The sequence below is a fragment of the Penicillium rubens genome (genome assembly GCF_028828025.1).
Source record: "Penicillium rubens strain IBT 27055 chromosome Unknown utg000003l_segment0_segment0, whole genome shotgun sequence".
NCBI lineage: Eukaryota > Fungi > Ascomycota > Eurotiomycetes > Eurotiales > Aspergillaceae > Penicillium > Penicillium rubens.
Window position 1 is genome coordinate 7,408,483 of NW_026890601.1, and position 14,311 is coordinate 7,422,793.

A 14,311-nucleotide genomic window follows, 5' to 3' on the forward strand; every position below is an offset into this window, starting at 1 on the left:
GAAGCATATATCCGGACAATATGCATTGGCCCGGTCGAGATCATCATGCCTTCTGCTGGGCAATTCCCGCTTTTCGTCGGGAGCCTTCGCACTTTTTGGCCCGGGACAATTCACCAATCTCTATCCTTCTCTGTCCCTCCCAGCAGCAGACGGAAAGTTTCACATTGTAGGCGAGGTCGCCAGTGTCCATCATGGGTGGGTGGTTGGCTCGTTGAACAGTGCATATGTGGCTGTGATATCGATTCTTACTTAGACATGGACAACAAGGCCAGAAGCTGGAGCAGAATTGGGGAACTGTGCATGAGTTGGATCTTGCAGGTGTTTCTCGCCTTGATGAGCCGGTCTGATGGTCTTCGGGTGATGAAAAACGAAATTGGCTTTCAGAAATCGGAAACATGACGTCCCCGGGCCATGAGGCCAGATTATCAACAATTGCGGTGACCTGCGAGCGAGTAAAACGAGTGAGTACATAGTCAAAAAGTACGACGACCTGTACATACTGGAGATAGAGATCTTGTTGGGGTCATTACCAAAACTTTTTTCATTTGCTGGGGTAGAATCGAATAATTTGTCGCATGTAGAGCTGGCGGAGACGTAAGCAATCTGTTTCCATTGTTGTCGACGCTGGTGCCTCAGGCGGGTAGGACCGATGTTTCCTCTTTCCCCCCCCACCAAAGAAACCCTCGGAGCAGCATCACTCAGACTATGATCATTTCTTCTGTGCTTGGCCGTACTAACAGTGGAGTACAGCACCTTCAGGCCCCCAACTTCTCCTTGTTCTGATGCGGATACTATTGTGTCTCATAGCTCAACTTCAAACACAACTGCAATGCCAACTCCACTACCCACAGTGATACCTATGAGCGGCTGGAATCCAATATATTTCACCACACTGAAAGGAATCACCCGCATATCATCATTCGTGGATTGAATCATCGGAGTGAAGTACCATGTCGACGTGACCCCAAGCCATAGCATGACCCATACCATCCCAGCAGCTCGCCTCCAAAGCGGCACACTGCCTGATAGTTGTTTTTCCTTGCTTTGCCCGTTGTCTGGTGTTTGCACCCGTTTCCAGAGACTTTGCACGCCATCCTCGAGCATTATCCCGATGATAAACGCTAAATAGAATGGCATCGAGCCAGACCTTTCCACCGGAATGCTTTGCAGTATATCGACGATAACATGGAATATTGCCGATATGAGAAAGACAATGGAAAGATTGGTGTATCGCTCCAGTGTTGAGGATCTGGTAAGACGCAAAACATCTCGTGCGATGAAGTTGCTGACAGAAGTGAAAGGCTGGCGCATGAACTGATGCCAGAACTTCCTGAAAATGTGTCAACATAATGATCCATCTTAGTAAACTAAATATTACTTACGCCCAAAAGTTGCGCAAAGTGAATGCATCGGCCATTCTCCCAAAGGCCGGCGGCCAATCTGCAGGTGAGTCTGACCCGATTCCGACGAAGAATATGGACAGTACTCGATAAGCAAGATCACTGATTAGACGGTTTACTACAAACCAAATAGACAGATGAGTGACTATTCGCTCAGCCCACTGTCCCACAGGCACAATCCATTCGATTTCCAACGACGCAGGCTCCTGAAGACTACGTTCCGCAGCCTGCTGAAGCGAGACCGTTTGCACGATATCCAGTACCAAGCACTGCCATGCGACAATTGCTAGCTGTCGCAGCAAAAATCGACCGCGAGTCGGAACCCGCATTCCCCGGCGGAGGTAATACCTCGGATGAGAGGGTACATTCTTCACCTGCCATTGTGTATTGACAGCGCGGGTTTGAGCAAGCAAGCGAAATGCAGCGATCAACTTTGATCCGAAGTTTCGAATGGTTGCTGTGCTGCCCGGGATGTCTGAGTCGGCCAGAGGATTGAGCAATAACAGGTTTGCTGCCTGTAAAGTCGCAATGACAAGTTGCGTTATGGACTGGCACCACGTGGGACTGCCAGATGAGCCAAAGGGACGGATGAATCGGCTGGCGATCCATATCATCCCTGGGATGCACAGGTAGCGTAGGGGGGAGAACTTCCGCGTGGTGATGATGAGGGTGGCAGGGACCACATTTTGAACCAAGTAGAAGCAGAGAAATTCTAATATATTTGCACCTGTCGAGTGATACAGCCCATACATCATGGAGTGTGAGAGATGGGAGTCAACGAGGTCTCTCGGTTTGGGTTAATTACGATTTGAACTGGACCCACACCTGATCCGAATGGATTTATTGACCAGTTGGTTAGATCCCAATGAATACCTCCAGCCCGTCCGATGTTCTCCTGACGATGTTCTCCTGACTCAATAGGTTTGCAGTGGAAGTTAGGAGGGTTATTGTTGTTTTTCGCCCTTCTAGAAACATTTGGCTTTGTGTTTAGGTGGAGGGAAATTTTGTACAGCTTATGGATTCGGTGATCTTGGATGCATCTTTAGCTATGGAACTGCCCAAAAGATTCGCAAAAAGATCGGTTCATTGGTTAAAAAGCAAGGAAAGCTTAGGAGTTACATTTACGAGATCCCTTGTATGATCATGTCGAAAATTATGATTCTAGTTGGCTATGATCAGCTATTGAATCGGCCGTTCAGCAAAATATGGGCCATATTTTTTGGTCTCTCAAAATATCAACCCAAGTGGGGAGATGACCACCCAAGCTAGATACTTGCTGTTCATCCTGTAACCTCCACTGCTTAGACATGATGTCTTTAGCGGTCCGGAAAGGCATCAACCCACTTTTTGCCCCAGCCTGATCAACTATATCCAAGATCGCAGACCGCTGTATTTGTGTGGTAGCTTCACACCCAGAAATAAATATAGGCCACAAAGTCCCAAGACCTACAGGACATCCCTCCTTCACGAAAGCCAGCCAAATCTGCAATGTGGAAATGACGTGGTCAACATGGCCACCGAGAATCGCTGGGTGGACCTGTTTCACCCTCCTATAGAAGAATATCACAAGAGAGGAGTTCAAGGCCTGTACCATGAGTTCATGAGGTGAGGTTCGTTCTTTGCACATGTCCAGCCTCAAGTCTCGGTTTCTGAAACAGCTTATCACGTCTTCAAGACGTGTACTGCGTACCCGTAAAGCCTTCCAAACATGACTGCTAATTGTAATATCTAAGGCTTGTGCGTTCCGCAGCGTCTCCATGACATTTGCCAGCCGAGTGGTCTGCGAGACTAAACTGAGCATTGTCTCTGGCATCCCGTATACCTGCTGGCATAGACTCCCAGTGGACTTTCGTGAGTCGTGAAGATGAATATCAGGAACGTCCATTCTGTAATCTTTTGGTTCATCGATGTTCAGATCGCCTTCGGAGTTCTCGAGATGGAGAAAGTCATCTACCCGACGCCCACGCTCGGCAATGTATGCTGTGAGTTCCTCGCCGGCATTGGGTGTTTGGACTTCGCAATGCATATTGAGGTTGTTAATGAATGATTCTGTCGGGGTGTAGCTATGCAGAACGTATGTGCTTTCTCCGATTAGGCGAAGCCATACGTAGACATTGATCAGAAGACGGAGCTTCTGAGATATCCTCTGTTTTGATAGTGCTCTAAAGCGCAAAAGCCGTTCAGCTTCGACCAGGTAACGTCGTGCATCCATATATTGGCCAGAGAATATCTAAGCTTGGTTAGCCTGCAGCTGCAGTACTAGGCGAGGGCTAAAGCTTACCGCAAATTCCGTGAGTCCGTATACTGCCATTAACTGATCCTTCAGTTTGGCCTTTTTAGCACCACCAGCTTCCTCGTTTAAGGAGATTTTCAAATGGGTATTCGCATCTTGATAAGCTTGCTTTGAAACTTCCTTCCAATGGTTCCTCGGAAACGAGCCTGTTTCCGAGGACGAATCCATCGCCAGGTGAACAGCAGAACAAGCCAGCAAACTGTAAAGATTTGCTTGCCGGGCATGGCTGACACTTTCAGATTCCATAATCGTCAATTCACCCAAAGTGACCAATGCCGCAGGTACATTCAAAATGTTCCACGGGCTTTTAGCAAGGGGGACAACAGTCATCTGAGGAACAATATTCTTTTGGAAATTTTTTAGCAAAAAAGAAGCATGACCCAGTATGTTGATGGTGGTAGGTGTGTGCGGAAAGGGAAGGGGCTGGAGTGATGCATCCTCAATTGGCAATACTGTTTCAGGATATGTATCATCCAATTGAGAGAAGTCAATGTGATTTCCAGGGTAGAAAGAGTCAGAAAACATGCCATAGCAGTCTTCATCAAAGAGGTCTGACCATTGTAGCAGGTCGTCTGCATAACCTGGGATGTCAACAGGATATGAGGAAGAATCGGATACTCCAATCCCATGATCTGAAAGAGGTGTATGGGTAGGATTCATTGGCCTTCCCAGAGCAAGACCTGTATGATCGCCACTGGAAGAGGATGGTTTTGTAAAATCGAGGACAGCGAAAGGACCAACCCGCATCTCATTTTCGAATAGAGGGCTGGGCTCCTGCGATCGCTGGTCGATTTCCTCCAAAGAAGCATCGATGGAGCCAGATATGAGGCCTTTACTGATAGCAGTTCCCATAGACCGCCTATACTGCTCTAACACGTGGGTCAGCGGCTTACACATGTTATCATATCGTATGCAAACCTTAAGAGCCAAAATGCAGCATACCAGAATATAAATGACGTCTTATTCCGAGGCTAGTCAGATAACCGCGTTTCTCATTTGATGACCTTTTGGAAGTCTGGCTCTTCTTTGCCGGCACCCAGAGCATCTCGTGGGAAAATCCCTCACAGGCTAGTCCTAACCCCGAGCATGTCTGGCAAATCGGACGGTTCTGGTCGCATTTTACATGTCTGCGTTTACACGTTTTGCATCCACCAAGCGATCGAGTCCGACGCGGCTTATTCTGAGGCATTGTATGATAAGTGTCCAATGTCAAAATGGAAGAGGCAAGAGAGAGATGCTTGCAATATGAAAGTTGGGGTAAGTGGTCCCCGCTAAGCGCGTGCGGGTTTCCGATGCCGGAACGACTTGCACTTTGATGGGACAGTGGGTCGTAGTGGGTCTATTATCAAACATTCAATTGGACAGAACTGGAGGATATCCATGGATCCACGGGCAGTTCAGACCATTCGTAAAAGAAGAGACTTCACCTTATAACCAACATAGTATTTGTTACAGCACCAAGACAAAGGCCTCAAGATAAATCACTTTAAACGTTGGTTTCCATTGAGCAATATAGTCGCTTTCATCACCAGAGCTGAACATAAGTGAGGAATCTCCTCCACGCCGGCTGCTTGTAGTAACTGTCCAACAGGCTTATCTCCTCACTGCCCAAGGTTCGCCGGCCAGTTCTGCAATCAGCCGTTTTTGGGTCCCGCCAAGGCGTTTTAAATATGATCTTATACCCGACTGTAAAGACGACAATAATCAAGAGTCCAATGACGTATTGGAAGAAATTCTCTGCTGTGAATCCAGAGCCGCCCTAATAACCAACCATTAGCTGCATTTCTCTTAGTGGTGTTAATATATGCTAGTTTCCAGAAGTCTCAGTGACTCTGAGGACTTCTTGCTTAAACGCATTGGGAACTTACAGCTGGTACAATACCACTCGTAATACAGCAGACCAACAAAAGTAGAGAAACCAGCATGAGCCACGCTGGCGCAAGCGGCCAGAGCGAGGACTTCCAGGCATATATTTCTGTGAAGAGAGGGTCGTTCTGTGCTTTGAGTGCACAATGAAAGCGCCAGTTGGTAAAGGCGATGATGATCCAATTGCTGAAGAAGGAAGCGCTGGTGATCGAGATCAGCCAGTTCAATACGGTCAAGCCACCGGCTGTGATGAGTCAGTGTGCATACTATAAGCGAGCTTCTGGAACAAATTTAGACTCACAAGCTAGTTGGATATATGCTAGGATGACGGCAACAACTGATGTAATCATCAAGGCTAGTCGAGGTCTTCCTTTATCATCCACTCCAGCAAGCCGTTCTGGGATCAGGCGTTGATGAGACATACTCCTCAGCACTCTCGAGGAAATATAGATAGACTCTGCAGCAAGTCCGAGAATTCCACACATCATGCCTGCATTCAAAAGCGATGCGATTCCAGGAATTCCAGAATCCTGGATTGCAATGACAAAGGGCGAAGCTGCAATTCCGCTTCCTCCTAACAGACGGTCGTCGTCGGAGGGGACCAATATCGTGATGAACACAACACTGAGAATATAGATAACATTCACGCGGAATGGGACGAGCTTTGTCGCGTGGGCCATTGAGAACCGAGGACTCTCGGCTTCGCCGCCCATAATTCCGATAAATACCTGATCTCCGACGGCCCATGTAGCAAGTAAGGCACAATTGGCAAAGCCCTGCTGCTATTAGCCCTGGTTTGCATTGACTCATTGCTATGACTTACCGAAAAGCCATTCAGAAATGGGGGGAGCGTTGTCCATGTTTCACCGCGGTGTATGTAACCATTTGGTCCAGCCCCCAGAACCAGGGCTAATGAAAAAAGAATGATGATCAGGAAAATCACGATTTTTATGAGTGATGTCACGTATTCGAACCAGGCAAAAACCTTGTTAGGGAGAACGAAGATGAACAGGCAGGCGGCAAGAAATAGAGTGACTGAATCGCATGTTAGACAAGTCAAGTCACATCAATGAGTGCCATGCTTACTTGTGGCTGCCTGAGGGAAGGACCCCTCGGCCCAGTACTGGACAAGCACGTCAAAAAAGCCAGCTTCAGCGGCGACGATCGCAGTCCATCCTGAAAAGGTTAACATTGTATAACTCTTGAGGACTCTTTTTTTCGTGACGAACCCAGCCACTCGGCGAAGCCTGCGCCAAATGCAAGAGAGGGATCGACCCAGCGATCCGCAAAATCTATGTAATTCCCAGAAACGGGGAATGCAATGGTCATTTCAGATAGGGACTGGAGGACTCCCCACACACAACTGCAAACCATAGCGTAGGCAACGAGCATATTCCCTGGGCCACCTGTTGCTAGGGCCTTTCCAGTGGCGATGAAGACACCACTGCCGATGTTAGATCCAAGGGAAATGATCTACGGAATGGTCAACGTTTTGCACAGGTCCACCGTGATGCTGGCCACAACTCACATGGACTTGGCGAGGAGAAAAGGAACGGTGGAATTGGCCATTCCTACACTCTTGTGTCTGCCCTACGTGGTCGTCATCAATACTGCCAGTGGGTTTCAGCAGGCTTGTTTCTTTCTTTGCTGTCTCCTTCTCGGGATGACACCCATGAGAACAGACTTCAGGATCAGTCATTTTGAGTTTGAGATTCTATAAGAATCAATATGATTGTAAAGAGAATTTGTTGAAATAACAGGCAATTGACCTTGGGGGAACCTGGGAGTTATGTAGAGCTAGAAGAATAGGAAAGACCAATCAGCAGGCCCGGGACGTCATGAACTAAGCCATCGTGGCGAGGCAGGCATATCCGCTGAGCAGATAGCAATGATAATACCCAAATCCACAGGTGCGCCCTCATCTGCGATAACCAACGATACCAGGAATCCACTTCCCCCGCATTCCGGGGCATTTGACTTTCAGCGGCGTGTCGTTTTCCAAGGTTATCTCCTTTGCGTGTAATCTTGGATACATAGCGGCGACTACCTAGGTAAAGGCTGTGCTGTATTAGTTTGTAAGCGCGATGCAATAGGTCCCCTATTTCCTTACCTATTCCTCCGTATAACATTCGCCATCCGGCGAGATCGGGATTTATCACATCCATTCAACGTTTTACGCTGTCCTCGACTTGGAGCAGGGTCTCCCTTATCATGAGAAAACTCGGAAAGAAGGTTCTGGGCTACCACCAGCCAGCAAGCCGATCCGTGATACAAACTGTAATTCGTTCCTTGGAGAAAAGCGCAGTCTTGGCGGGTAGCAATGGTTGGAAGGTAGCGAAGGGCATTTCCATGCGAAGTATGTTGCAAAGCTTTTTTAAAGCCCCAAGTGTGGAAATATATTGGAAGCACAGAAGTGTCACTGACACCCAGGTAGTCAACGGGTGGTCTCTTACCCCGCAAAAGTCGAAGGACAAGTCGTTCCGGACCTTCCAATCAGCTGCCGTCTTACGTCCTTCAGCATATCAGCACACCAAAGCAATACGTCAACTGCAAGCGGCATTTTTCAGTTTTTTGATAGGCTTGGACTGATAACGAATTTTAACAATCGATTCTCAATAGGAAGGGCGTTCCGCACAAAAAGGATATATTCTTTAAGTCAATTCAGCTAGGAAACTGACATTCGCGCCATATTCGGAACCAGGAATCATATTTTCAAGAAACTGCAACTCTCCGAACAAAATATGGAAGTGGCAATAATCGGTGCTGGTGTTATTGGCCTCTTATCAGCTCTGACTTTGACCGATTCTGGCTACAGAGTGACCATCATTGCTCGCGACTTGCCAGGCGACGAATCCCAAGACTGGGCGAGCCCTTGGTATGAAACCTGTTGCTCTTTGGACTAACTAGAAGATTCTGACTGGTGCTGTACAGGGCTGGAGCGGCAATCTTTCCGCATCCAGATACCAAGGGCCATTTACTTCAAGTCGAAAGCTTCAAATATTTCTGGGCTCTCGCGCATAGGGATCCTACAAGTGGGATTCAGGTAAGGTCTTGTACCTTTATTGATAGGCATAAAGTCACGAGGTAATCTGACAGATATAAAATAAAGGTTATCAAGGCAACCGAATACTATGATGACCGAGACGACGATTCCACTATATGGTACAAATCCCTCGTACCCCAGTATCGCCGGATTCCCACCAACGACCTCCCTGATGGTGTCAAAATGGGGTTTACGTTCAAGACCATGACTGTCAATCCCGCAATCTTTCTCCCGTGGACCAAAAAGGAGTTGGAAGGCCGAGGTGTCCGTTTCATTCGAAAAGAAATCAAAGGCATCGAAGAAGCCAAGCATATAACAGGGTGCGGAATGGTTGTCCATGCACCGGGGCTAGGCGCTTCAGAATTGGCCAATGACAACGACGTGGTGGCTGTTCGTGGGCAAACTATGTTTGTGGAAACCGATTTCGATGAACTGATTATGCTCCAAGGATCACAGTACACCTATATAATCCCCCGGATGTATACTGGTGGTGCGATCATTGGGGGAGTGAGCCAGGAAGGCAATCTAGATCGTGGGGTAGACGAGAGTTTACGGTCTAACATCCTTAGCCGGGTGAGAAACCTTTCTAAAAGACGTCTCGACTCTGTGGATTTGGAAAAGTGTTCGACCAGGGACATCGTCGCATTCCGTCCGGCGAGAAAGGGAGGTTATCGTCTCGAAACCGAGGAAACCGTTGTCCACGCATATGGATTCGGCAGCCTGGGATACACCTATGGATATGGAGCAGCCTTGAAGGTTCGGGAATTAATAGAGTCCGTGAGCAAAGGCCTGGATATCTTGAAAAGTCGACTATAAGATTACCTAGACTTACGGCGCAAGGGCAGTAGTGAATTACATCGTTTACCTCCAGCCAAGTCTCGGGAACAAGTCCAAAATGCAGGCGATTCCTGACTCCCAGGATAAAAATCATCCCTGATTATGAACTGGTCTTAATGAAAACATCCCTCGTCCGTTAGCCGAGCAGCAAGAGCGGAGCCATCCTTATCTGTACGGTCATGATCTACAAATCACGCACATTCTAGTTATGGCGTTGTGAAGGGACACGTATGCGGGGACTCTCGTAAATTTAAAGCCAATAAGAGACCGTTGAAACTCAGCACGGACTTATTCATATGCAGCCTACTTTTCTTTTTCGCGGGCTAGCGAGGAGTGCAAAGCACTAAATTGGAATTAGCAGGCGTCATATTGTGTGATTACTTTTTTCTTTTCCCATCTTCGTCTCGTAATCCTCACTACTCACCTACTCGATGTCGTTAACCGTTCTTTTTAGTTTATTTCTAGGAGCCCTCGTCCTCTATGTCGCCAAACCCTTATTGCGCCGGCAGAGGCTTCTTGGCCCGCTGCCACCGGGCCCAAGGCCAACGCCATTGCTTGGCAACATGTCCGATCTACCTCCGTCGGGGGCACAAGAATGGATGCATTGGCTTAAATACAGAGAGACTTACGGTTCGCTTTTAGACCTATTTCTTTCCCAAAACACACGCTGACAATGAATCTCCAGGGCCGGTCAGCTCTATCACGGTGCTGGGACAAACCATCGTAATATTGAATGACGCAAAATCAGCAATGGAACTGCTGGTAAAACGCTCTTTAAAATACTCTTCGAGGCCGAATCTAGTCTTTGCGTCTGAAATGTCCGTACACCTGCTTGTTGCTCGTTGGATTGAGATACAGCGCTGACGTACTGATAATCAACATAGGGTAGGATGGGAGCATTTTTTGGCAATGCAAAAATACTCTCCTCGGTTTCGCTCCTCTCGCAAGGCCATGCACCCATATATTGGATCAGAGTCGGCTGCAGCTCAGTTTAATCCTCTGCAAGAGATGGAAACCCACCGTTTTCTGTTTCGCGTTCTTGAAGACCAGACGAAGCTTATAGAGCACATCCAAACGTGAGTAGATACCCCGAATATCTCATTCAATTCCAAGACATTGAATCTTATGCTTCCGCAGAGAGGCTGGTGCAGTCATCCTTAAAATTGCATACGGGTATACCATCGAATCACACAAGCGTGATCCGTTGGTGCACATTGCAAATCTGGCCCTCGATCATTTTTCAAAGGCTAGTACACCGGGTACCTGGCTGGTTGATATTATTCCAGCCCGTATGTCTCTTATCTTCGTCTTGCACTAGTTACCGAGGTGGTACTAAAGGAAAACAGTAAAACATGTCCCGTCCTGGCTTCCCGGAGCAAGTTTCAAGCGCACTGCTCAGGAATGGAGGAAGAATGTGATGGCGGTCGCGGAAAAGCCATATGCATTCACACGTCGGCAGACAGAACATGGTCACTTCCAGCCGTCTTATCTCTCTAACCTGTTTAGAACAACAGGGTGTCCTCCGCCCGGTTCGGAAGATGAGTTTATTGCCAAACTGACCGCTGCCTCACTTTACACAGGTGGTGCTGATACCGTAAGATCATTGACCTTCCTTTTCTGGTCTTTAACTAAGTTTCTCTAGACCGTTTGTGCTATAGAAATCTTTTTCCTTGCGATGACGCTGCATCCCGAGGTCCGTATTAAAGCTCAAGATGAGATCGATCGGGTTTTGGGGCCCTGTCAGCTTCCAACAGTCGCCGATCGCTCTCGCTTGCCGTATACCGACGCTGTGGTGAAAGAGGTTCTGCGATGGCATCCGGTCGGACCTATGGGTATTCCCCATGCGTCGAGTGAAGATGATACCTGGGGAGAATACTTTATTCCAAAGGGCTCGTTGATTCTACCTAACATCTGGTGAGTCCGGGTCCCAACTAATGTTCTGACGCACATTTAGCAAGCTCTACTGACACCTATCAAAGGGCTATGACGCATGATCCTACCGTTTATCATGATCCTATGGTATTCAAACCAGAGCGCTTTCTGGGGATTGATGGACGTGAGCCCGAGTTTGATCCTCATGACCTTGTCTTTGGGTTTGGGCGTCGCATCTGTCCGGCGCGCATCTTGGCAGATACTACATTGTATTTGAGCGCAGCGCAATCGCTTGCTGTCTTTAATATAAGGAAAGCCGTTAAGGATGGGAAGGAAGTTGATGTCCAACCAGAATTCCAGCCTGGGGTCATCAGTCATCCGGTGCCCTGGAAGCTCCACATCGAACCTCGCAGTGCGGCTCATGAATCCGTCATCCGTTCAGTAGAGAAGAAATATCCATGGGAGGCGAGCAATGCACCAGATCTGGAAGGCATCTGATCAATATCTTCATTTGAGGACCGCATAATGGCCTTGCTGGCTGCCTGTTTGATATAGGGCGTTTTCCTATCGACTATCTCGGGCTCCTTGATTTGAGAATTGGGATGTCACCTCTTTCGCTGTGATCTTCCTTATAATAGCGAATTAATATTATATCTTGGGGTTCTCGTCGAGTGTTAGGACTTATGGTTGTGAGCAGACGATCAATGTCCTTTATGTTTAGAAACCCCGGATGTGTCTGTGAAGCATTGGTGATTCCAACAAGTCTCGTGGTAGGTTCAAGTTCCCTTTGTAAAACTAGCAAGCAAGTTAGAAAATACAGGTAGCACGAGCCTATGAGAACTCCTGGGTGACTCTTAAACCACGAGTGCTGAGTATGCTGGACAGCTCTGCGAACATTGGATATATATTGTAAAGTACAAAGGATAGTGAAAAATACCACAAAAAAGACAGAGAAACACAAATGAAAACTGAAAAATGACCAGAGAAATGCAAACAAAGCCGTCCAATGAGATGACAAGCCCAGGTAAGGGGCTGAGTGGGCCATGTGATTGAACTTCCAATACTTTCAGCTCGACTTCAGTGTTTATTTTTCTTTCGCATTTGGTCCCTTTCACCATGTTAGAAATGTTAGAAACACTTCCCATTCAATGATGCAGAAAGGTAGACTTGATCTGTCGGAATATGAATGTTTAGAAGATGATCTCCGTCAGGTCCCTGAAGATCAGCCGCTTCTCGGGTCCCCTCCCACCCACTCAACCAACCCGCAACATGGACTTTCCATCATAACCTGCACTGCGTCGGTATTATTTATCTCCAGTGCAGTCAACGGCCTAGTCACCCTCAACATCACCCAATTTTCATCCGAATTCGGTTTGGACCCCGGGGTTGAATTATGGTGAGAGACATCTCCAGTGCGCCAGTTTTCCATCTGGTTACACAGAAAATGCAAAAGGCTCACCATCCGACAGGCCAATGTCAATGTACTATCTTGCTCAAGGCTGCACATTCCTGCTGGCCGGATCTTTAGCAGACGTCCTAGGCAGTAGGAGAGTATTTCTGTCCGGATGCTTTCTACAGACTGTTTGTCATCTGGCTAGCGGACTGGCCCAGACTGGGGCGCAATTTATTGCTGTCAGATTTGTCTCCGGGATGGCTTACCCAATGTGTTTCGTTTCTGCAATGAGCGTTCACAGGGAGAATCTTCCATTTGGGAAGTTACGCAATTTGGCATTTTCCTGTACAAGTGCAAGTCAGTATATTGGCTCTGGGGTGGGTATCGTCCTTAGTGGGGTACTCTCAGAAACTGCTGGTTGGCGATGGGGCTTTCATTGTGCCGCAATCTTGAGCCTATTTGGCTTTCTCCTTTCAATTTGGACGATTCCCCGTCAAGCGCAAGACCCAACATATATACCATGGGCAGAACTGGTTGAAGATATCGACTGGTCTGGAACTCTACTCGCTGGTACATTGATGGTGCTCCTATTCTCTGCATTGGCGTACGTATCCCCATCTCAACGACGGTCTATATTTTCGAACGCTGATCAAATGACAACTAGTGTCATCACAAACAACGTGGCAAATATTGGCAAATCGGGCCTCTTCGTTCCTCTTGCTCTTGGTTGGGTCCTCCTGGTTGCTTTCCTATTCTGGCAGGATTGTTGTGAAAGAGACACGACACAGCGCATCCAAAATTCCCTTTGGACAAACCGCCATTTTGTTTCCATTGGTCTGGTTATTTTCTTCGTCTACGCGTCTTCTCACTCTACTTCGCAGCTTATGATCTTCGTATTCCAACGAGCACAAGCCCTCTCGGTTCAACAATCATCTTGGCAATATCTGGCAATCCCAATTACCGGCGCGCTGAGTAGTAGGCTCACTGGACATTTCTTATCCCGTGTTGAAGCCAACCAAATCCTCATCATTGCAATAGCTCTCTCTAGTCTCTCCCCACTCTTGATGGCTATATTAGACCCAGTTCGTCCTTACTGGGAATGTGCAATGCCCGCCGTTTTATTAAACTCGGCGGCATCAAATTCAGTCATCCCAATCGCCACAATGATAGTCGCTGGGTCTTTTCCTTCGGAGACTCAAGGGCTTGCAATGGGAGTGCTATGCACTGTGGCACTGATTGGGGCCTCTGTCGGCATAGCACTGACTGCACTTATTTCAAATGATGTCAGCACACAGCTACTTCAAACCCCCGACCAGAGGACTTCTTTGCTCGAATCTCCTGAGATATGGATGATCGGATATCGGACTGCATTCTGGTTCTTGTTCTTACTGAGCTTGGTCGGCTTGGCTGTCGCTTTTGGCTGCCTGCGGAAACTTGGATACTTAGGTCGAAAACTAAATATACGCCGTTAATTCATTCATTTTCTCTTATTTGTCCGAGCTGCATGTTGCCGTCACTATAGGAGTATATATTACCACCACTTTAAGAATGGCTAATGGTACACAGGCCAGTTCTATAAAGCTTAACGATTGAATCCGGGGCTTTTA

General features: G+C 47.6%; 5 protein-coding genes across 5 annotated transcripts; 3 read left to right on the forward strand and 2 right to left on the reverse strand.

The window, feature by feature from the left end:
* Positions 1–43: 43 nt before the first annotated feature.
* N7525_009067 (uncharacterized protein) lies at positions 44–302 on the reverse strand (the record flags this gene model as incomplete). The annotated part of the gene is given in 2 exon segments (XM_061214582.1): positions 44–230; positions 250–302. 2 exon segments carry the CDS (start codon positions 300–302, stop codon positions 44–46), a joined length of 240 nt encoding a protein of 79 aa, XP_061069013.1.
* A 453-nt stretch (positions 303–755) lies between these two features.
* On the reverse strand, positions 756–7,258 carry N7525_009068 (uncharacterized protein; the record flags this gene model as incomplete). Its single annotated transcript, XM_061214583.1, has 14 exons — positions 756–791; positions 850–1,330; positions 1,383–2,127; positions 2,745–2,787; positions 2,851–2,985; positions 3,091–3,630; positions 3,682–4,528; positions 5,376–5,452; positions 5,562–5,803; positions 5,861–6,335; positions 6,383–6,594; positions 6,646–6,735; positions 6,789–7,032; positions 7,088–7,258. The coding sequence occupies 14 exons, from the start codon at positions 7,256–7,258 to the stop codon at positions 756–758; spliced, it is 4,338 nt and encodes a 1,445-aa protein (XP_061069014.1).
* A 1,042-nt stretch (positions 7,259–8,300) lies between these two features.
* Positions 8,301–9,418, forward strand: N7525_009069 (FAD-dependent oxidoreductase; the record flags this gene model as incomplete). Its single annotated transcript, XM_002563146.2, has 3 exons — positions 8,301–8,434; positions 8,491–8,602; positions 8,669–9,418. 3 exons carry the CDS (start codon positions 8,301–8,303, stop codon positions 9,416–9,418), a joined length of 996 nt encoding a protein of 331 aa, XP_002563192.2.
* Positions 9,419–10,348: 930 nt separating this feature from the next.
* On the forward strand, positions 10,349–11,809 carry N7525_009070 (cytochrome P450; the record flags this gene model as incomplete). Its single annotated transcript, XM_002563147.2, has 5 exons — positions 10,349–10,515; positions 10,577–10,728; positions 10,786–11,033; positions 11,082–11,353; positions 11,419–11,809. 5 exons carry the CDS (start codon positions 10,349–10,351, stop codon positions 11,807–11,809), a joined length of 1,230 nt encoding a protein of 409 aa, XP_002563193.2.
* A 653-nt stretch (positions 11,810–12,462) lies between these two features.
* N7525_009071 (putative MFS transporter) lies at positions 12,463–14,176 on the forward strand (the record flags this gene model as incomplete). Its single annotated transcript, XM_002563148.2, has 2 exons — positions 12,463–12,707; positions 12,781–14,176. 2 exons carry the CDS (start codon positions 12,463–12,465, stop codon positions 14,174–14,176), a joined length of 1,641 nt encoding a protein of 546 aa, XP_002563194.2.
* Between the last annotated feature and the right edge of the window lie 135 nt (positions 14,177–14,311).